Raw genomic sequence first — 25,192 nt, 5'->3', positions numbered from 1 at the left:
ACAGATTGTTTGGTTAACTTATAGCATGTTCTATATGTTATTTGAATGACTCTTACCATAATATGTTACGTTAACATACCAGGCACCTTCTCAGTTGGTTATTTATGCGTCATATAACGTAGACTTATTCAGCCTGTTGTTCACTATTCTTTATTTATTTTAAATTGCCTTTCAAATGTCTATTTTTGGTGTTGGGTTTTATCAAATAAATTTCCCCAAAAAATGTGACTTATATTCCAGTACGACTATAATGTTTTTCCAGTTCTTTATTATGCGTTTTCGGCAGGTGCGACTTATACTCCAGAAAATACGGTATATCGATAAATTGCCCAGCCCTACATAGAATATATTTTTCTCAGTGTCCTTACTTTCGATAGTTATAAAAAATATCAATAATTATCTGCATCGACTGATATAAAACACTAACATTTTTGATAAAGTTTTCAAACATTGGCGATACAGTCATTCTTTTAAAAGCATATTCTTCCTATGTTTGACCTAAATTAAGTGTAAATTAGGTGTTATTTACATCATTTGTATTTCAGTGGAGTAATTTTCTTTTTTTCTATTATTATTATGTTAAGGACGACAATGCTAACAACACGGCGGCTAATCTTGGCGCTGTCTTCAACGCAACAATCAAGTTAACCAACATTTGGGGGCACGACTTTTTGATTCACTTCATTTTCACACCTGCCTCAACTTGTTGCAGGCATCAAATTCCAAATGAGCTAATATTTGCAAAAAAATTAAGTTTTCCAGTTCGAAAGATAGATATCTTGTCTTTGCGGTCTATTCAATTGAATATGTGTTGAAAAATATTTGCAAATCATTGTATTCTGTTTTTATTTACACAATGCGGCAACGTCACTTGTTTTGGGGTTTGTAGAAGTTAAGGTAAAAAAACAGTTGTAATTTTTTTATTTTTTTTTCAAGAAAAATAAAAATTATGTCAACTGAGCTACTGTGGGTAAAGTTGTATTTTTGTGTCATTCCCGTGAGAACCCTGCGTGCGACTGAATCATTAAGGGTTGAGACTCTCCTGGACAAGCTGCAGTGTGCTCAAACAACCACCAGGTAGCATCTTTGAGCAGATAATACTGTATCATCTCTTTCTCTTTCTGACGTTTCAGGTCAGTAGTGCATTCTTCACGCATTTTTAAGTCAGGGAAGAGGCAATTTCAGCTTTTATTATGGTGCAGGACATTTCTTTCAGGGACACAAAAATGATGCTTACCGAGAAAGGCTGAAGGGGACACGGTTCCATTGCTGCGAGACACCATGACGCTGATACCAGTTTCCACGAATGGGACAGAGAAATCGATGACCTCAGAACGCTCCTCATTGATCGTCAGAGATCCGACGGCCATGACGGCTTTCTTATAGACCACCTTGGGGCGGGGAGGAGGATGATTCGAAGTTTAAGACAAACGAAGAAAGGTTGATAGGATGACGGAAAAAAATATTTTTTAGGAGGGAAGTGGAATGTGGGATGGTTATGTGGAGAAAAAAATGAAAAAAAAAAGCACAGGGAAAGAAGGAAATGTACATTTTATTATGACAGGAAAAGAATCAGTTCGGACAAAAATGGTAAGGGTTTCATACCAGTAGTACCAAAATAAAAGCCAGCACTTAAAGGGGACCTATGTTGAATTTTGTCTTTTGTGGCTTATAAATGTTGTTACAATCGTATGAAACAATGTCAAAGCTTTGGATGCCTCTTGTTTTGCAGTTTGGCTACGTTGTGATGTCACAGCAAGGTGGACGTACCTATTTGGACATTAAGTCTCACTTTCAGCCAGGGAGCTTTACAAAAGCCATGGGAAGAAAAGGAAAAAAAAAAGAAGGATAAAGTTTTGTTTTCAACTAATCTCGGAGTGGGCGTACGAACACCGATGGGCGACATGCAGTCACGAAACATTTTTTTTTACGCGAAGCAGAGATGAAACGATATTAAACATTTAATGTCACGGTTATTGCTACCAAAATGATGACAGTAATTATTATTTGCACGGTTTTGAGAGCGTTTATCCCTGCAGAAACAAGAAATTGAAACAACGTTGATAATTTGTTGAATTAGGTACTGACGTTGAGCAACACAAACATAACGTTGAAACAACATGCTTTTTGACAAAGTTTAATCAAAGTTGGGTTATGACATTGATTTGACCATTGAAATTTGGTCATTTTCCACCAATATTCTACAACACAAATACAACGTTGAAACAACATGCTTTTTGACGATGGTTAATCAATGTCGGGTAATGATGTTGATTTGACCATTGAAATTTGGTAATTTCCTAACCAATATTCGACAACACAAATACAACGAGTAAATCAACATGCATTGTGACAACGTGTAATCAATGTTGGGTTGTGACGTTGATTTGACCATTGAAATTTTGGTAATTTTCCAACCAATATTTGACAACACAAATACAACGAGTAAATCAACATGCCTTGTGACAACATGTAACCAATGTTGGGTTGTGACGTTGATTTGACCATTGAAGTTTTGGTAATTTCAGAACCAATATTCGACAACACAAATACAACAAGTAAATCAACATGCTTTGTGACAACATGTAACCAATGTTGGGTTGTGACGTTGATTTGACCATTGAAGTTTTGGTAATTTTCCAACAAATATTCTACAACACAAATACAACGTTGAAACAACATGCTTTTTGACGATGGTTGATCAATGTCGGGTAATGATGTTGATTTGACCATTGAAATTCGGTAAATTCCCAACCAATATTCGACAACACAAATACAACAAGTAAATCAACATGCTTTGTGACAACGTGTAATCAATGTTGGGTTGTGACGTTGATTTGACCATTGAAGTTTTGGTAATTTTCCAACCAATATTCTACAACACAATATGACGTGAAACAACATGCTTTGTGACAACGTTTAATCAATGTCAGGTTCTGACGTTGATTTGACCATTGAATTTTGGTCATTTCACAACCTATATTATACAACACAAATACAACGTTGAAACAACATGCTTTGTGACGATGTTTATTCGATGTCAGGTCATGACGTTGATTTGACCATTGAAATTTGGTAATTTCCCGACCAATATTGTACAACACAATACGACGTATATCAACATGCGTTGTGACGAAGTTTGATCATTGAAATTTGGGCATTCCCAACCAATATTCTACAACACAAATACAACATAAATCAAAATGCTGCGTGACAACCTTTAATCAATGTTGGGTTGGGACATTGATTTGACCCCTGAATTTTGGTTATTTCCCAACCAATATTCAACAACACAAAAACAACGTTGAAACAACATGTTTTTTGACAACGTTTATTTTATGTCAGGTTCTGACGTTGATTTGACCAATGAATTTTGGTCATTTGTGTGAAGTGAATTATATTTATATAGCGCTTTTCTCTAGTGATTCAAAGCGCTTTACATAGTGAAACCGAATATCTAAGTTACATTTAAACCAGTGTGGGTGGCACTGGGAGCAGGTGGGTAAAGTGTCTTGCGCAAGGACACAACGGCTGTGACTAGGATGGCGGAAGCGGGAATTGAACCTGCAACCCTCAAGTTGCTGGCACGGCCACTCTACCAACCGAGCTATGCCGCCCCATTTCCCAACCAAAATTGTGGATCCAACATCAGACATCAACGTTGTCTCAATTTACAAATACAACTATTTTGCAACATTGTTCCAAAGTCAGTTTTAAAGGACATTTATGTACAATCGATGTTGTATCAATGTCTTGTGCCTTCCGAGACACACATAAAACCAAGTTTTATTATTAAATAAAGTGTCAAACAATATATTTTAATCTATAGAAAAAATGTTCCATAATAATAATAATGAACTTACTACTTAAGAGCCCTATAATTTTTAGTTGAGTGTTTAACTGTTAGTCCTATTTTTTTTTTAATTTGCAAAAGTTTTTCAATAATCAGTTTTTTATTAATGACTACAAAAACATAAAAAAATGTATGTTGGGTGTGTCACATCAAGTTTATGTGACGTCACGCAAATTGTCTTCCTGTTGTCAAATCGCTTTGAGTATCGCTCGATAGAGGGCTGGCTCTCCATTGTATTAGCACCATCAACGGTAGTGAGTTTATCAATGAGTTATTATCATGGTTTTACGATAATCCTAATTCAAAACAGGACATTAGGACTGTTTATCAGTGCAGGTGTGCCTAATGAAGTGACCGGATGAATCTATATAATGTTCATGAAGTGTATTTTTGACCAATTCTGTAAAATATAGATATAATTAAACGATGATGATACTTTTGGACAAGGTGGGGTCTGGTTTCATTTGCAAACTTCAATATTGTATGAAAAAGTGGCAAATAAAATTACTGTGAAGCAACATTTCTGCAAAATTTACTCCAAAGCACACATATAGTATTATCTAGACCAGTGATTCTCAAACTGTGGGACTTCTACCACTTGAATAAAAGGGCTGTACAAAGTTTAGTTTTCCCATATTCAAACAGTGTTTTTGTGAATTTTGACATTGACAAGCTTTATTTTGTCCAACCTTAACATGTACAAGACACATAAGAACTGAAATTACATTTTCGGCACAGTCTTGCTAAGAGCAGACATACGTTACAGGGGAACAAGACGGGACCACCAACGGATCAGCCACTTACGGCGCTCCTCAAAAAGGTGCGAAAAAGGTGACATTGGGAGAGGAGGAAGAGTAAAAAAAAATGTCAGTCTAAGGCTAGACCCTCTGGAGGGGTCCAGACTGAGTCCAAGGAAAAAAACTCACACAGCAAGGCACACATTAAACATGGTACATATAATCACACCAACTTGCAACAGAGGGCGGGGGGTTGAGTTGAGGCCCTGGAGGCCGGCTGTCGCTATAGAGCGCTACTCAGCCATCCACAACCCCAGAGGAATTAAGCAGTGGTGAAGGCGTTTTTTGGGGGGTGGGGGTGGGGGGGCGTGTGCGTGCATGTATGCCCAATTAACTTGAGTGAGATGTTGAAATGTTTTTGTGGACTGGGGCCGATCTCAAAGTTCGACACCAGGTGTTGAAAAAAAGGAAGGTCAAAAGTGTCCATCTTTGAGGAGTCCTCGGGTGAGTTCTTCAGGACAACCTGTTCCTGATTGCATCAAGGCCATTCGAGGGAGTCAAATCATACATTAAGAAGTTGTTTTTCTTCGAGAAGACTAAACAGTGACTTGCCTTCTCTGTGTGTCCATGCTGGATTCTCTAATTCCAATTTAATTATTCCTTGTCAGCAAGCTTCTCCAAGATGAGATCCATTTTGCGATTCAAATCAGAAATCGCTCCAGACTGTTCCCACAGCCCGACCCAATCCTTCCATTGCGTTGAACAGCCGTTGGGCCCCTTGAGTGGCTGCCATCGTCTTCCGAATTTGACGATACCCCAGAGCAAAGCCCAGCCCAATTAGCAGGTGCCCCGCGATTACAGTTCCAAATAGGTAGATGTCTTCCACGTCCTCGATGGAAAGGGCTGAGAGGCACATGATTCTCCATTTATCCCAGGAGTCTCTCACGTACCTCGCAGCAATGGTTCCATCAGGGCAACCAGGCTCCCCCGGACCTCATTTCCTTGTCGAAAAGACTGTCGATTCCATTGAGAGTCCAGCTGATCATATTCATATTTGATGTTTAGATTAGAGGACAGCGCAAAGAAAGAGGCCTCAGGAAAGTTCAGACAAAGACAGGACGCAGAGAGCAAGCAAAGAAGGAGGGAGCGGAGAAAATTGCGACCGCCCTCACCAAGAAGCAAGACAGAAAAATATCAAAGTTTATCAAAGTGTTAATATCAAGGTGTTACAATAATCATAATTTAAAACGGTAATATTAAACGTAGGAAGTTTTACCGCGTTTTATTTTTACACCGTTTATCTAAATGCAGAATCTGAATCGATTAGTGAGTGTGCACGTCTACCTAATGTGGTGACCAGGTGACTCTATATGTTTATGTTACGTTAAAAATGTACCTATTGAATTCAAAATTCACACCAAGACCAGTTATTCTCAATCTATGGTACGCTTGCCACCAGTGGTACGCCAACAGATCACTTGATTGAAAGACCGTACTGTGTTTTAGTTTCCCATATTGAAACACAGTGTTACTGTTACAAAGTGTGTGTAATGTTACAGTGGCTTAACACTAGATACATTTTGATACATTGGTTAAAAAAAACCTCCTCCTTGTTTTTGACAAACACTTGAGCCTACTACGCTACCGTATTTTAATGATGGTCACTACGGTGGTACTTAAGGGGTTAGCCAAGGGTTTTCTGAGGTGGTACCACTGGTCTAGACTATGAGGAAGTGTTTTAAAATGTGGATTAAAATCATCATAGGTCCACTTTATGAACGGCACAGAATCAATATGCAAATATGAACGTTCCATCAAATCAGAGTCACTGGATAATGTCTACTATTAAGGATAAAGACGGCAATAAAAGCCTTCAATTGACCTCCAGGGCTTCACCTTGGGATTAAAAACGGTCTTCACAGATAATTATGCATGGACAGTAATAATTCATGTGAGAAGAATATAGCACGTAATGTCAGTCTCTTACCTCTCCCACCATCCCATTCCAGATATTGTTAATCTTCTTTCCGTGTTTGCCATTGGTTACTAGGTACAGGTCATAGGTGAACTTGACGTACTTGGCTATCTTCTTCAGAATGTCAATACAGAAGCCTTTGCAGCACTTCTTGATGTACGTCCCGCCAGCCTCAGTCGTGTTGCTGTGGGAACACAAAAACAACCGTGACGTCAGCTACGGCAACTGGCAATAGAAAAATAGGGGGACCCCGGAGCGCAGTGCCTTCTGATTAGGACAATTATGACCTTTGTCCCCCTAATATTGACTCGTCTGAGCGTCTCTCATTGTGTGCATCTTCCAATGAGCCAGATCATAACATTTTAAGATAAAATACTAAACAGTTCCGCCCATGGATTCATATACTGTCCTTGTGGCTGTCCACTATCAGTCAATTTAGGGTGGCCACAAGTAAAGTTTATATATATTCATATATATATATATATATATATATATATATATATATATATATATATATATGTATACAGTATATTATGTATGTGTATATTAGGGGTGTGTAAAAAAATCGAGTTTCAGATTAATCACATTTCTTATTTATAACGTTTCTTATTCGATTTTTAAAAAAAACATACAACCCCCGCGTCCTCATCTGTCCTGTCCAGCCACTCGGACAAATCATATTGTTGATGTAGATGAACTATGTATCTGCTGTACAGATTTACTTTAGAGGAGAGAAGTGTTGGATACTTCTCTTGTTGCCTTATTTGTATTCGACTTTATGAAATGTTTGTGTAGAATTTTATTAAACAAAACCAGTTTTCTTTAAAGGAATATCGAAATCGATCAAAGCTGTTTATGCATTTTATGGCGCAATGTAGTTTTTTTCTTCCATAGAACTGGAATCTAATGTTATTAAAAAATTACATATTTTGAATCGAGTATCGTTTTAAATCAATAATCGATTCTGAATCCAATCGTTACCCCCAAGCATCGGATCGAATCATGTGGGGATTCACATCCCTCAGTTTTGTTCCATTATAATCTTATTTTTAACTGTTTGTATGCTAATGCTAAGTTTCACGAACCTGTCAATGGGATCTTCCACTGAATGTTAGCATTAAGACTGTAGCATACGAGCCAACCTCTATCATTTATGGTGAACAATTTTTTTTTCAGTTTATACTACACTGTATTGTTATTTAACATGGTTCTGACACGTTTGTGCATGCACTTCATGTGCACAATAATGTACTTTCCTTTGTTTTTCGGGCTTTCATAGTAATTTCATTGTCGAGACTTACAATAAACAACCTCAAGGTTTGTCTTTAAAAAGAAGGACCAAATTAGGGCTGGCTGATATGGCCTTTTATTACCATCTTGATATTTTTAAGCCATGTCACGATACACCATATATTTCTCAATGTTTTTCCTTAGCCTTGAATTAACACTTGAGGCTGATATAGGCTCCAGCACCCCCTGTGACCCCGAAAGGGACAACCGGTAGCAAATGGATGGATGTATGGCATACAATCCCACCAGTATGATGATTCTATGTGTCTACATTAAAACATTCTTGTTCATACTGCATTAATATATGCTCATTTTAAACTTCCATGCAGGGGGGGAACTCACAACTAAGTTAATGTACCAAAAGTGTATTTATTAAACAGTTATTAAGCAGTGGCACAAACATTCATGTCATTTCCAAAACAGAAAGTGCAAGATTGTCAGGGACATTGTAAACAAGCTATTAGTGCACTTGTGCACATGATGTCACTAAGATGCCATATCAAAACAACACTAAATTAAAATGCACTTTTTGTACAGAATGCCAAAACAATAGTTAAAAACAAATTAAGTGCACTTTGTGATTATTGTCACACAAGATATTTCAATAACTGTCAAAAAAAAAATAGCTGCATTATAGTGTAACATAGTTTCATGGACTTGCCTCTTTGTGATGTTAAGTTCCTTTTATAAGCTGTCATACAGTATTTGCCTTGAGCTCTTATTTTGAAGGTGGCAAGAGCGGAAGTGGTATGACAGGTGGTGGAGCGGAGATTTTGAAGCGAACAGAATAAAGTGATCCTTGTGTAAAACTGGAGCCTCCTTGATTGTTATTTTATAGTTTTATACAGTATAGGCGACTGCTGTAAACCCTAAGTTACATCGTTGGGATATTTTTTATAGGAGATAATGGGTCTCATTTCTATAGTCTTTTGGCCAGGGTATGAACTCCCCACCTACCGATCTCAGGGCCGACACTCTAACCACAAGGGCACTGAGGCAGCTACTTTTGACCCAGCAGATTTTGTCACATTTTCAGTAGACCCATAGTAAATTTATAAAAGAACCAAACTTCATGAATGTGTTTTGTGACCAACAAGTATATGCTCCAATCACTCTATCACAAAATTATCCATCCATCCATTTTCTAACGCTTATTCCCCTTTGGGGTCGCGGGGGGCGCTGGCGCCTATCTCAGCTACAATTGGGCGGAAGGCGGCGTACACCCTGGACATGTCGCCACTTCCTCGCAGGGCCTCACAAAAATATAAGAGTTGGAAACTCTAGAAAGCCAATACATTATGTTCTTTACAAGTGTATGTAAACTTTTTATCTCAAAAGATATATATTTTATAATTTAGTTAAGACTGAATATAAATGTATTTTTCTTTATTTTTCTTCTTTTGCAGTATAGTTCATTAGCTGTTAGTTATGTAATCAGCCTGACCTAAGCCTAAATAGTCATATTTGTGATTAACACACAGTTTTTATGTCGTTTGACAAAGTTGTAAACCATGGGTGTCACACTCTGGCCTGTGGGCCGAATTTGGCCCACTGTGTGATTTCATTTGGCCCTTGAGGTAATATCAAATTAACATTAGAGCTAGCCTGTTGGTATTATACAGCGGCGGTGCCGCTTTAACACCGCGATGCCAACCCTCCCGATTTTCCCGGGAGACTCCCGAAGTTCAGTGCCCCTCCGGAGCAACCAATCTCCCGAATTTTTCCCGATTTCCACTCGGACAACCATATTGGGAGCGTGTCTTAAAGGCACTGCCTTTAACATTCTCTACAACCTGTCGTCACATCTGCTTGTACTCAATAAAAACACTGTGCCGGTCAAGTCACATAATATACGAGGTTTGTACGCACACATGAGTGAATGCAATGCATACTTGGTCAACAGCCACACAGGTCACACTAAGAATGGGCGTATTAACAACTTTAACACTGTTACAAATATGTGCCACACTGTGAATCCACACCAAACAAGAATGACAAACAATGAAAATCTGCATCGTAACACAACATAAACACAACAGAACAAATACCCAAAACCCATTGCAGGACTAACTCTTCCAGTATGCAACAATATACACCCCTGCTATCACCTGAACCCACACCAAACAAGAATGACAAACAAATTCGGGAGAACATCCGTACCGTAACACAACATAAACACAACAGAACAAATACCCAAATCTCTTGCAGCACTAACTCTTCCAGTATGCAAAAATATACACCCCCACTACCACCAAACCCCGCCCACCTCAGTGTTGTTTTATTTTCAAATATATTAGCCTGTGGATAAAGTTATTGTTGATATTTACCTAACAAGGCTGCAAATAGAAAACAGACATTTTTTTATTGTATTTAATATACCATTGATGTTTTTTTGTTTGTTTTTTGAAAGTTGATTTTGCACTAATAAGTTATATAATCGTTGCTTGTTCCATATTCAGAGTTAAAGCAAATCAGTGTAGCAAACTGAGCAAGAATTAACGTTTTATTCATGCACTTTCTCTTGCTACATCAAGGCTTGAATGTTTGATTCATTCATCCATCCATCCATTTACTACCGCTTAATTCCTGTGACGTCCAGTTTCACACCTGCCACTTTCGGTTGCAGACTAAACAACAGACTCAGGCAAACTCCCGCCGAGTAATGTTGCAATTTTCAACACCAACAAAGCAAGTATGCTTGGTAAAAAAAATGCTGGGGCGTAAACTCAAAAGGCTAATTTACAATGGATTTGCCACAGACAGGCTACTATTAGCATTAGTGATTTTACATGGCAATTTGAACACCTCCAAATTTGGTCATAAAAACTGCAACTATCGTACGATTATTGTTACAATCAAATATCTGGTGTGTAATAAGTACAAAACGTAGAGTACACATTGGAGGGCTCAATATACTGTACATAGCTTATATGCTGCCATCTATCCAGCCATCCATCCATTTTCTACCGCTTAGTCCCTTTGGGGTCACGGGGGCGCTGGTGCCTATCTCAGCAACAATCAGGCGGAAGGCGGTGTACCCCCTGGACAAATCCCCACCTCATCGCAGTGATTCATTCATTATTGTTATTTTATTTTCACATTTATTATTAGCCTGTGGAAAGAGTTTATTTTGATATTTACCTCAAAAGGCTGGAAGTAGAAAAGAGGCATTCAATTTGTATTTCAATTTTATTTGATATGCCATTGATATGTTTTAATTATTATCATTATTATTATTTGAAACTCAATATTGCATGTCACTATAAAGTTATGTAAGCCCTGCTTGTTGAATATTCAATGCAAAACTTGTTTGAGTCCCTATTAAAAGGTTCATTTGTTCAACCCTAGCCTGCAGCTTTGTTCTGTTTTAAATTTTGGCCCACTCTGTATTTGAGTTTGACACCCTTGTTGTAAACTGTAAGTAGGTTAGATACAATGATTAAATACCATTTAAAAATCAAGAGTAAGGTCACTCGTTCAGTATTATTCAAATGTCTCCATATCCCACATTTCCCAACTGATCTGAGCAGTTCCACCATCCACAAACTCCATTCGCCTTGCACATTCAAGCCAGCATGTTCTCCGAATCTGAAAATTCCCTGATTACCAGGAATTTTCCCACACTGAAAATTAATGGACAGTATACAAACCTCCCATTACCCACATTTCTCAACATTATTCGAACCGTTCCACCTTCCACAAACTCCACTCGCCCTCGACATTCAAGCCAGCATGTTTTCCGAATTTCAAAATTCCCTAATTACCAGGAATTTCCCCACATTGAAAATGAATGGACAATATACAAACCTCTCCATATCCTATGTTTCTCAACTGATTTGAGCAGTTCCACCATCCACACACTCCACTCGCCTTGCACATTCAAGCCAGCACGTTCCCCGAATCTGAAAATTCCATAATTACCAGGATTTTCCCCACATTGACAATTAATGGGCAATATACAAACCTCCCATTACCCACATTTTTCAACCGATTCGAACTGTTCTACCATCCACAAACTCCACTCGCCCTGGAGATTCAAGCAAACATGTTTTCCGAATTTGAAAATTCCCTAATTACCAGGAATTTCCCCACATTGAAAATGAATGGACAATATACAAACCTCTCCATATCCTATGTTTCTCAACTGATTTGAGCAGTTCCACCATCCACACACTCCACTCGCCTTGCACATTCAAGCCAGCACGTTCCCCGAATCTGAAAATTCCATAATTACCAGGATTTTCCCCACATTGACAATTAATGGGCAATATACAAACCTCCCATTACCCACATTTTTCAACCGATTCGAACTGTTCTACCATCCACAAACTCCACTCGCCCTGGAGATTCAAGCAAACATGTTTTCCGAATTTGAAAATTCCCTAAATACCAGGAATTTTCCCACATTGAAAATGAATGGACAATATACAAACCTCTCCATATTCTATGTTTCTCAACTGCTTTGAACCGTTCCACCATCCACACACTCCACTCGCCTTGCACATTCAAGCCAGCATGTTCCCCGAATCTGAAAATTCCCTGATTACCAGGAATTTTCCTACACTGAAAATGAATGGGCAATATACAAACCTCCCATAAGCCACATTTCTCAACTGATTCGAACCGTTCCACCATCCACAAACTCCACTCATCCTGGACATTCAAGCTAGCATGTTTTCTGAATCTGAAAATTCCCTAATTACCAGGAATTTCCCCACATTAAAAATTAATGGACAATATACAAACCTCTCTAAATCCAGGAATTTCCCCACATTGACAATTAATGGGCAATATAAAAACCTCCCATAAGCCACATTTCTCAACTGATTCGAACCGTTCCACCATCCACAAACTCCACTCATCCTGGAAAATCAAGCCAGCATGTTCCCCAAATCTGAAAATTCCCTAATTACCAGGAATTTCCCCACATTGAAAATGAATGGACAATATACAAACCTCTCCATACCCTATGTTTCTTAATTGCTTTGAACCGTTCCACCATCCACACACTCCACTCGCGTTGCACATTCAAGCCAGCATGTTCCCTGAATCTGAAAATTCCATAATTACCAGGAATTTCCCCACATTAAAAATGAATGGACAATATACAAACCTCTCCATGTCCTATGTTTCTCAACCGCTTTGAACCGTTCCACCATCCACACACTCTACTCGCCTAGCACATTCAAGCCTGCATGTTCCCCGAATCTGCAAATTCCCTGATTACCAGGAATTTTCCCACACTGAAAATTAATGGACAGTATACAAACCTCCCATTACCCACATTTCTCAACTCATTCGAACCGTTCCACCATCCACAAACTCCACTCGCCCTCGACATTCAAGCCAGCATGTTTTCCGAATTTCAAAATTCCCTAATTACCAGGAATTTCCCCACATTGAAAATGAATGGACAATATACAAACCTCTCCATATCCTATGTTTCTCAACTGATTTGAGCAGTTCCACCATCCACACACTCCACTCGCCTTGCACATTCAAGCCAGCACGTTCCCCGAATCTGAAAATTCCATAATTACCAGGATTTTCCCCACATTGACAGTTAATGGGCAATATACAAACCTCCCATTACCCACATTTTTCAACCGATTCGAACTGTTCTACCATCCACAAACTCCACTCGCCCTGGAGATTCAAGCAAACATGTTTTCCGAATTTGAAAATTCCCTAATTACCAGGAATTTTCCCACATTGAAAATGAACGGACAATATACAAACCTCTCTAAATCCAGGAATTTCCCCACATTGACAATTAATGGGCAATATACAAACCTCCCATAAGCCACATTTCTCAACTGCTTTGAACCGTTCCACCATCCACACACTCCACTCGCCTTGCACATTCAAGCCAGCATGTTCCCCGAATCTGAAAATTCCCTGATTACCAGGAATTTTCCTACACTGAAAATGAATGGGCAATATACAAACCTCCCATAAGCCACATTTCTCAACTGATTCGAACCGTTCCACCATCCACAAACTCCACTCATCCTGGACATTCAAGCTAGCATGTTTTCTGAATCTGAAAATTCCCTAATTACCAGGAATTTCCCCACATTGAAAATTAATGGACAATATACAAACCTCTCTAAATCCAGGAATTTCCCCACATTGACAATTAATGGGCAATATACAAACCTCCCATAAGCCACATTTCTCAACTGATTCGAACCGTTCCACCATCCACAAACTCCACTCATCCTGGAAAATCAAGCCAGCATGTTCCCCAAATCTGAAAATTCCCTAATTACCAGGAATTTCCCCACATTGAAAATGAATGGACAATATACAAACCTCTCCATATCCTATGTTTCTTAATTGCTTTGAACCGTTCCACCATCCACACACTCTACTCGCCTAGCACATTCAAGCCTGCATGTTCCCCGAATCTGCAAATTCCCTGATTACCAGGAATTTTCCCACACTGAAAATGAATGGGCAATATACAAACCTCCCATAACCCACATTTCTCAACTGATTCCAACCGTTCCACCATCCAAAAACTCCACTGGCCCTGGACATTCAAGCCAGCATGTTATCCGAATTTGAAAATTCCCTAATTACCAGGAATTTCCCCACATTGAAAATGAATGGACAATATACAAACCTCTCCATATCCTATGTTTCTCAACCGCTTTGAACCGTTCCACCATTCACACACTCCACTCGCCTTGCACATTCAAGCCAGCATGTTCCCCGAATCTGAAAATTCCCTGATTACCAGGAATTTTCCCACACTGAAAATGAATGGACAGTATACAAACCTCCCATAACCCACATTTCTCAAATGATTAGAACCAATTCCACCATCCACAAACTCCACTCGCCCTGGAAAGTCAAGCCAGCATGTTCCCCGAATCTGAAAATCCCCTAATTACCAGGAATTTCCCCACATTGAAAATGAATGGACAATATACAAACCTCTCCATATCCTTTGTTTCTTAATTGCTTTGAACCGTTCCACCATCCACACACTCTACTCGCCTTGAACATTCAAGCCAGCATGTTCCCCGAATCTGAAAATTCCATAATTACCAGGAATTTCCCCACATTGAAAATGAATGGACAATATACAAACCTCTCCATGTCCTATGTTTCTCAACCACTTTGAACCGTTCCACCATCCACACACTCTACTTGCCTTGCACATTCAAGCCTGCATGTTCCCCGATTCTGCAAATTCCCTGATTACCAGGAATTTTCCCACACTGAAAATGAATGGGCAATATACAAACCTCCCATAACCCACATTTCTCAACTGATTCGAACCGTTCCACCATCCACACACTCCACTCGCCCTGGACATTCAAGCCAGCATGTTTTCCGAATTTAAAAATTCCCTAATTACCAGGAATTTCCCCACATTGAAAATGAATGGACAATATACAAACCTCTCCATATCCAATGTTTCTCAACCGCTTTGAACCGTTCCACCATCCACACACTCTACTCGCCTCGCACATTCAAGCCAGTATGTTCCCGGAATCTGAAAATTCCCTGATTACCAGGAATTTTCCCACACTGAAAATGAATGGACAGTATACAAACCTCCCATAACCCACATTTCTCAACTGATTCGAACCAATTCCACCATCCACAAACTCCACTCGCCCTGGAAAGTCAAGCCAGCATGTTCCCCGAATCTGAAAATCCCCTAATTACCAGGAATTTCCCCATATTGAAAATGAATGGACAATATACAAACCTCTCCATATCCTTTGTTTCTTAATTGCTTTGAACCGTTTCTCCATCCACACACTCCACTCGCCTTGCACATTCAAGCCAGCATGTTCCCCGAATCTGAAAATTCCGTAATTACCAGGTATTTCCCCACATTGAAAATGAATGGACAATATTCAAACCTCTCCATATCCTATGTTTCTCAAACGCTTTGAACCGTTCCACCATCCACACACTCTACTCGCCTCGCACATTCAAGCCAGTATGTTCCCGGAATCTGAAAATTCCCTGATTACCAGGAATTTTCCCACACTGAAAATGAATGGACAATATACAAATCTCTCCATATCCTGTTTCTAAACCGATTCAAACCGTTCCACCATCCACAAACTCCATTCGCCCTGGACATTCAAGCCAGCATGTTTTCCGAATTTGAAAATTCCCTAATTACCAGGAATTTTCCCACATTGAAAATTAATGGACAATATACAAACCTCCCCATATCCTTTGTTTCTCAACCGCTTTGAAACGTTTCACCATCCACACACTCCACTGCCTTGCATATTCAAGCCAGCATGTTCCCCGGATCTTAAAATTCCCTGATTACCAGGAATTTTCCCACACTGAAAATGAATGGGCAATATCCAAGCCTCCCATAACCCACATTTCTCAACTGATTCAAACCGTTCCACCATCCACAAACTCCACTCGCCCTTTAAGCAAACATGTTTTCCGAATTTGAAAATTCCCTAATTACCAGGAATCCCCCCCATTAAAAATTAATGGGCGTTATACAAACCTCTCTGGCTTGAACACGTAGGGCATTCACCCTCAATTCCTACGGGAATTGTAAATTTTAGTTTTCATGTAAGGCACACAATCTACTGAATCCTCCTGTTGCCTTTACACCTTGACATCAGCTCGTCATTTTAGGACACGGGAATTCGTTCTTACTAAAGAGAGGATTTTATAAGAGTTTCCTGGAGCGCGGCACCATCTGCACGAGCACGTAAACATCGACCGTTAGCCACCTGGGACTCTCATTTAACTTTTAGATGTGTGCTAATTAGGACGAGACAACCTCGTCTATAAGTTTTTCAACCTGGAGGCCAACTTAAAGGAGGATGAGTTAGGGGAGGGGAAGTCACATTGCACTTTCAATCGTGACTTGGCGGTGACACCTAGTGAATTGGGAACACTGTCACCTTGGAGGATTTGTGTTGTGTTGGAGAGTAAAAAAATAGGACTAAACAACTCTTGCTTCCGCTGCAAACTCAGTTGTTACGATGACTAATTGTCAATGTGTCATAAATAATCTCAACCACAACTGAATTCTTGCCGGGTCTTATTTTTGTCACAATGTTTCAAGAAGTAGTGGAATGATGGCCTTTTTTTCAAACTGACTACCTTTGCATCGTTTTTATGCAACTTTTATTCGTGCTTATAGTCATGACAATGGTTTTGAACATCCAAACTTTGTGTTTTCCAGGAAAAATAATTGAACCTTTAAGGAAAATATATATAACCCATGTATCTCAATAGGTTTACTCAAATCCCAGTCCGGTTATGAATTGTTGTTAAACATCTTCTCGGCTGGCCTGGACACTCATCTTCCGCACGATGATTGGATGATCTGTCAACCATGAAATGAAGAGTTCAGGCGTAAAAAACGATAAACGCCATTCTGGCAATTTTGAGCTGTCCAAAACTACGGTCTGTGAAGGACTCTGGCCTCCAACTTAAATGCTGGACAACATGAGTATATCAGGTCAATGACCATTCATTTTACTTTGAAGCGTACACAACACAGCATTTACCTACATGACCCAATCCAAACAACCTTGCCCACTGACGTATCAAATAAACTGCAAACATCACAGAACCTCAACACACATGGTCACAGGTAATGTAACCTGCTCACTGAAATTTGTGGATAGTATAAAAAAAAAAATGTCCAAATAAGTCAACATAATTGAAAATGACACCCATTTAAATCCACTACAATGCATGATGGGGAAAAATGCAAAACACTCGCTCCGCATTTATCCATGTTTGGGATATTTTTGTTGCTTGATATTTCTGATTGATTATAAAACTTTAGGGAGGTTGTCACGGAAGTAAACAAGGTAGGAGTTGAACTTTAACAGAATCTTAATATCCATTTACATTATTTGAATATGCATTCAACATTTTCTACCGCTTCTCTATTTCGCTATATACCCAGAAAAACCTCGAACCGAGGACCTTCTAAATACACTAAAATGGTGTGTTATTGTTAGTACTACAGCACGCTCTTTTGAATGTGTTTGTTCACTGCAAGTGCTGCCGTGCTCTTCTGTTTGGAGCTTTGAACCGGAACTACAATTGATGTTCGGTCTTGTAAGTCGTCAATAGCGTTTCTACTTGTATGGATTATTTATTCATCACTCCAAGCAACATTTGGAAGTTTTACAATGTAACCAAAACAATTTTAACTCACTAAAGCTTTGACCTGGAAGTACAATTGCTGTTCAATCTTCCAAGTCATCCATAGCATTTCTACTCGTATGGATTATTTATTCATCACTCCAAGCAACATTTGGAAGTTTTACAATGTAACTAAAAAAAATTTTACTCACTAAAGCTTTGACCTGGAAGTACAATTGCTGTTCGGTCTTGTAAGTCGTCAATAGCGTTTCTAATCGTATGGATTATTTATGCGTGGCGCAGTGGGAGAATGGCCGTGCGCAACCCGAGGGTCCCTGGTTCAAATTGCACCTAGTACCAACTTCGTCACGTCCGTTGTGTCCTGAGCAAGACATTTCACCCTTGCTCCTGATGGATGCTGGTTGGCGCCATGCATGGCAGCTCCCTCCATCAGTATGTGTGTGTGAATGGGTAAATGTGGAAGTAGTGTCAAAGCGCTTTGAGTACCTTGAAGGTAGAAAAGCGCTATATAAGTACAACTCATTATTTATCATTATTCATCACTCCAAGCAACATTTGGAAGTTTTACAATGTAACTAAAACAATTTTTACTCACTAAAGCTTTGACCTGGAAGTACAATTGCTGTTCGGTCTTGTAAGTCGTCAATACAACCAAAACATCACCGTGGAGTCATTGAGTCTGTTAAACTTATTGGAGAGCTAGTTTGTGCAGCTAGTGGGTCCATGGCGATGACTTCTGTTTTGTTTGATCAGCCGTTTTACTGCCGAGTAACAGACAACGCTTGGCAACAATTAAGGTATGTAAATAAATATTAGAAATATTTATGTGTAAATAACTCCTTTTACAATGCATACTTCTGCGACTTACAATTAATATATGAAAAAATGCATTTCCTTCTAAAATTTAGTGGGTGCGGCTTAAATACTGGTGCGCTCTATAGTCCGGATAATACGGTACATACATTTTTCAAGTTTCAATCTGTTAGTGTTGATATAGAGAACTTTGCAATCCTGTTAGTGTAAGCGTCTTTATATATGTTATTGAAGACTGTATTGTGTTTAGAGAGTAGCTGAAAATGAGCTCCCCCAATTTCAAAGACCAGTAGCCGCCACGGCGTTCAAAGTACATTTAAATATGTCCCGGTTACCTGAAAACTAATTGAGTTTGATAGAAAAGGACAAAAAAAATACCTAAAGAGACGATGTCAGTGAAATTGTGGTTATCTCGCTCTTGGTCCTTTTAGTGTGAAATTGCCAAAACTGTTCCAAAGTGCAGAAATGAGCACACCGAGGTGCGTGAGTGCAGTTTCAGAAGCCACGTATAGTTTGTACAGCGTTTGACGTCATTTTGTGAAGTTGCCAGGTCAACTTGATTAAATAAAAAATAAAGAAAACACTAGAGGCCTCGGGGGGGTGGTCTCCGGGGAGGGCAGTGTAGTTATGTAGTTGTTCTCAGGGCCCGGCCTGGATGAGTGGGTTTGTGGTTCTGCATGCATGAATGGTCCCGCCCCCACCGCCCCTCCAGATCCCGTCCTACCAACAACCCTCCCTTACTTCCCTGCATCCAACCCTCTGTCCTCCGAATAGACACTGTGGATGCTTGAGTGGGAATTGTGCGAGTGGAAGGAGAAATCTACTGCATTGGTCTGTGAGTGGACATGTGGCGAAAGAGACTGTGTATCCGATCAACTGTGTGTGTGTGTGTGTGTGTGTGTGTGTGTGTGTGTAGCTCCTTGGAGATGCATTATCCTCCGCCCTACTTCACAGTGATTCTGGATGAAAACCTCTCTCGGCCCCTTCCCCAGGTCCCCATTACGACAGCTGTGTTTGTTTGTGTGTATCCATGTTCGTCTGTATCCATGTGTGCACTTGTCCACACACGGCGAGGTTTCGGCGTGTAGCGCGTGTGACAACGTGGCCTCCGATGGCGCCGTCCAATGAGGGCTTCGATCACACGCCGTCCGAGCCGGCGTGCGCCGCACACAATCACATCGAGAACGGAGCGTGGATTGCCGAGCTCAGCGGTTTCCTCCGGTTTCCCGGCGGGACGGGAGAACCTCCTGTCACGTCTCTCTGGTATTTTGCAGGCTTATTTTGTGACAGTCGTGGCCCCAGAACGCTTATCAGAAAGTTGTGACGATGACATTAAATCCAACTTGTGATCTGATGAATTTGTTATCAAAATTTCAAGTGTGACCTTTGTTGGCCCAGGATTCCGACCAAAAATGGTAAAACTGCGTTGATGTTTCCCTCATTTTATAGCGCACAGACTTAAAAGTGGAGACGGGATGGCAGTAAATACTCTATCTGATAGACTCGTTAAATTATTATACCATATTTTTTGGATTATAAGAAACACTTAATTTTTTTCTTCTTAAAACTCAACATCCATCCATCCATCCCATCCATCATCTTCCGCTTATCCGAGGTCGGGTCGCGGGGGCAACAGCCTAAGCAGGGAAACCCAGACTTCCCTCTCCCCAGCCACTTCGTCTAGCTCTTCCCGGGGGATCCCGAGGCGTTCCCAGGCCAGCCGGGAGACATAGTCTTCCCAACGTGTCCTGGGTCTTCCCCGTGGCCTCCTACCGGTTGGACGTGCCCTAAACACCTCCCTAGGGAGGCGTTCGGGTGGCATCCTGACGAGATGCCCGAACCACCTCATCCGGCTCCTCTCGATGTGGAGGAGCAGCGGCTTTACTTTCAGTCCCTCCCGGATGGCAGAGCTTCTCACCCTATCTCTAAGGGAGAGCCCCGCCACACGGCGGAGGAAACTCATTTCGGCCGCTTGTACCCGTGATCTTATCCTTTCGGTCATGACCCAAAGCTCATGACCATAGGTGAGGATGGGAACGTAGATCGACCGGTAAATTGAGAGCTTTGCCTTCCGGCTCAGCTCCTTCTTCACCACAACGGATCGGTACAACGTCCGCATTACTGAAGACGCCGCACCGATCCGCCTGTCGATCTCACGATCCACTCTTCTCCCACTCGTGAACAAGACTCCTAGGTACTTGAACTCCTCCACTTGGGGCAGGGTCTCCTCCCCAACCCGGAGATGGCACTCCACCCTTTTCCGGGCGAGAACCATGGACTCGGACTTGGAGGTGCTGATTCTCATTCCGGTCGCTTCACACTCGGCTGCGAACCGATCCAGCGAGAGCTGAAGATCCCGGTCAGATGAAGCCATCGGGACCACATCATCTGCAAAAAGCAGAGACCTAATCCTGCGGTTACCAAACCGGAACCCCTCAACGCCTTGACTGCGCCTAGAAATTCTGTCCATAAAAGTTATGAACAGAATCGGTGACAAAGGACAGCCTTGGCGGAGTCCAACCCTCACTGGAAATGTGTTCGACTTACTGCCGGCAATGCGAACCAAGCTCTGGCACTGATCGTACAGGGAACGGACCGCCACAATAAGACAGTCCGATACCCCACACTCTCTGAGCACTCCCCACAGGACTTCCCGAGGGACACGGTCGAATGCCTTCTCCAAGTCCACAAAGCACATGTAGACTCAACAGTGAGCCTTATAACCCGCTGCACCTAATTGACAGAATTTGGTTTCGTTTACCAACCTCGAAGCAATTTTATTTGGTACGACTTTGGTAAGCTATGAAGTCTCACCGCTTGATGTGCTTCAACATAGGAGTATTATTATGGTGTATGTGTATATGGTAAGACATTATCTGCCGTTTTGTTTCGCAATATTATGTTACCTTCAGGTACCTGCTGATCTGTATTTGGGATCTGCATAAATCCTGAAAAATTGTGCGCGTCCGCCTTTGTAGTCCGTACCGACGCCCTAGTCGATCATCTTATTATTTTTCTCTAACTTCTTCTTATGGGATATCCATCCTCTGCTGATCCATTTCTAATATAAAGTAGTGTAAAGTTATTACTTATATCTGTCAGTAAACTCACCATGAAAGCGCAAAAACATACCGGTGTAGTCAGTTTACATTATTCACCCAAGGAACTTTGGTTATTAGAGAGTTCCGGTCGGACAGTTTTTCACCGGACACGTTTCCGGTGTTGTTGTTGTTTCTTGATGAGGAGATGCTGCGTTATTGATTTAAGTAAAGTCTGAATGTCATTAAAAGTGTTAAGTCCATCTTTTGACACTTCTTCCACTCCCGTCCTTGCACGCTACACCATTACAACAAAGAGGATGGGGAGAAGACGCTGCCGAAGGTGAGCCACGTAAATAAGACCGCCCACAAAACGGAGAAGCCTGAAGCAACAGTCAGAAAGCGATTTGAAGATCATCTGTAAAATATAATCTATGCAACATTTTGACCAAAGAACCACCATTAAATGTTTTGTAGACCACAAAGAAATGTTTTACATTTAGAAAAAAAAAATAATATGACTCCTTCAATGCGCCCGATTATGCGTCTTATATTTGAAAAAATATTTAAAAAGTGGAGCGTTCATCGGCAGTGCCCCTTATAATCTGTTGCGCCCTATGGTCCGAAAACTACGGTGACTGATAAAACTCATTTTCATTATAAATTGCTGACATTCTCCGTGTGTGTTTTACACTTGACAAGTCTGAAACTTTTATTTATGTTCCAGCACATTTACACCCGCACGCTAGGAGCATTTGTGAACTGGTGACGTGCAGGTCGATACGGAAATACAGATACCCCTGATATGACATCTTTATGCTTTCATTTTGATTATCCAATCAAAATATTGATACTTTAGTTATTTGAGGTAATATACATTAATGACAGGAAGATAGTGTAACGCACATGTGTCAAACTCAAATCTGGCCTGCCACATCACTTCAAGGTGGCCATCCATGGCATTTTAAATTGGCCCGCCACAGTATTCTAACATTGCCCGTCACTTCATTTTAATGTTACCTGTCCCATAATTTTAAAGTGACACGACACCTAATTCTAATGTAGCCCACCACATCGTTTTATATGGTCCACCACTTCACCATCGTTTTAAGGCGGCCATCTATGTCATTTTAAATTGACCCACTGCATCATTTTATGTGGTCATTCATTTCATTTTATTATGGCCATCAATGTAATTTTAACGTTGCCCTCCACATCATTTTAGTGTGGCCATTCATATCATTTTAAAGTTGCCCGACACATTTTTTTACGTGGTCCGCCACGTCATTCTAATGTGGCCATCCAGGTCATTTTAAAGAGGCCCGCCACGTCATTTTATGTGGTCCACCACATAATTTTAATGTTGCCATCCAAATCATTTTAAAATGGGCCGCCACACTATTTTATGTGGTCTGCCACTTCAAGTTATATGGCCCACTACATCGTTTTAAGGTGGCGATCCATGTCCTTTTTAATGTAGCCCGCCACATAATTCTATCTGGTCCACTACATCATTTTAATGTGGCCATCCATGTCCTTTTAATGTAGCCCGCCATATAATTTTATCTGGTCCACTACATCATTTTAAGGTGGGCATCCATATAATTTTAAAATGGCCCGCCACATCATTTTACTCGGCCCGACACTTCATTTTAATACGGCCATGTATGTCTTTTTAAACTAGCGTGCCAAACCATTTTACGTGGTTGGAGACTTAATTTTATGTGGTCCACAACATCATTTTAATCTGGCCATCCTTGTCATTTTAACATGGCCCGCCACAACATTTTAAGTTGGCCTGCCACGCCATTTTACATGGTCTGACACTTCATTTTACGCGGTCCACCACATCATTTTAATGTTGCCATCCAAATCATTTTAAAATGGGCCGCCATGCTATTTTATGTGGTCTTCCACTTCAAGTTACATGGCCCACTACATAACTTTAATGTGGCCATCCATGTCCTTTTAATGTAGCCCGCCAAATAATTTTATCTGGTCCACTACATCATTTGAAGGTGGGCATCCCTATGATTTTAAAGTGGCCCGCCACATCATTTTTTTAAACGGCCCGACACTTCATTTAAACATGGCCATGTATGTCATTTTAAACTGGCGCGCCAAACCATTTTACGTGGTCTGACACTTAGTTTTATGTGGTCCACCACATCATTTTAATGTGGCCATCCTTGTCATTTTAAAATGGCTCGCCACATCATTTTAAGGTGACCTGCCACGGCATTTTTGTGGCCCCCCACTTCATTTTACATGTTACACTACATAATTTTAAGGTGGCCGTATATGTCATTTTAATTTGGCCCGCCACGCCATTTTACATGGTCTGACACTTAATTTTATGTGGTCCACTACATCTTTTTAAAGTGTCCATCCTTGTAATTTTAACATGGCCCGCCATGTCATTTTAAGTGTTCCCCCACTTAATTTTATATGGTCCACTACATAATTTTAAAGCGGCCGTCTATGTCATTTTTAAGCGCCCCGCCACTTCATTTTAAATAACGTGGCCATGTATGTCATTTTAAGGTGGACCACTACAGCATTGTAGCCCACCACTTTATTTTAATTGGTCTTCCAGATAATTCTAATGTGGCCATCCATGTTATTTTAAAATGGCACGCCACATTATTATTTTAAAATTGTATTATTTCATAATTGTCTTACCCTGGATACATACACGTTAAACACACATATGAATACAGATAACTGAGGAAGTAAATGTTATGTACTACATTACCCACAAGTCTATGCACTGTAAACCGGAGCAGGAAGTAGGTCTTATGACAATTGTGCCATTTGATATCAAGTTGTTGCTTCCGCTTTGTCTGGACAAGAAAGAAAAGTGTTTGATTTTACAGGTGAAAATTCCCGAGTGGCTGGACGATACAAAAAAATACTCTGATAAGCCAAAATGTGTGCGGAAGTAGCAGGCTTTGAACAAAGTTACGAAGCCGTGGTAATACGCAAGGCTTGATCGGAAAATTCCTTTAGGGACTGAAATGCAAACGAAAAAATGGCGGATTTATGGACATCCTGGCACAAGACATGCAGGTGACAAAAATGGCAAGTACGTACTCTTTGATATGTTTCCTGCAGGGCACGGAGTTCCTCATGCAGGTGCCGGTCAGTCGCTCCACGTCCTCCACGATGACAAACGGCTTCTCCTCCAGCGTGACGATGGACAAGTGGTTGTCGTCCATCTCGGCGTCGCCGAAGGAGTTGAAGCGGGGCCACACCGGGTACTTGAGGGTCAGGCTGCCGTTGTCCAGCTTCCCCATCTGCGGGGGGTTGAAAGCAGCGCAGCGCAAGGGCGCCATCAGCGGTCGTCAAACATCGGCGT

The 25,192-nt window shown here is 40.7% G+C and overlaps 1 protein-coding gene across 3 annotated transcripts in view; it reads right to left on the bottom strand.

Moving 5' to 3' along the window:
• grin2aa (glutamate receptor, ionotropic, N-methyl D-aspartate 2A, a) overlaps positions 1-25,192 on the bottom strand; it is a 472,867-nt gene that overhangs the window by 112,791 nt on the left and 334,884 nt on the right. For all 3 annotated transcript variants that reach the window (XM_061905858.1, XM_061905859.1, XM_061905856.1), the window contains 3 exons: positions 24,928-25,130; positions 6,578-6,749; positions 1,238-1,391 (listed from right to left, as the gene is read on the bottom strand). In XM_061905858.1, the coding sequence (XP_061761842.1) occupies positions 1,238-1,391; positions 6,578-6,749; positions 24,928-25,130 (529 nt within the window). The remainder of the gene's footprint in view (positions 1-1,237; positions 1,392-6,577; positions 6,750-24,927; positions 25,131-25,192) is intronic.

This window comes from Nerophis ophidion, linkage group LG07 (genome assembly GCF_033978795.1).
Source record: "Nerophis ophidion isolate RoL-2023_Sa linkage group LG07, RoL_Noph_v1.0, whole genome shotgun sequence".
Lineage (NCBI taxonomy): Eukaryota > Metazoa > Chordata > Actinopteri > Syngnathiformes > Syngnathidae > Nerophis > Nerophis ophidion.
Note: the sequence above shows the minus strand (reverse complement) of the source record. Positions and strands in the feature narration are given on the sequence as shown.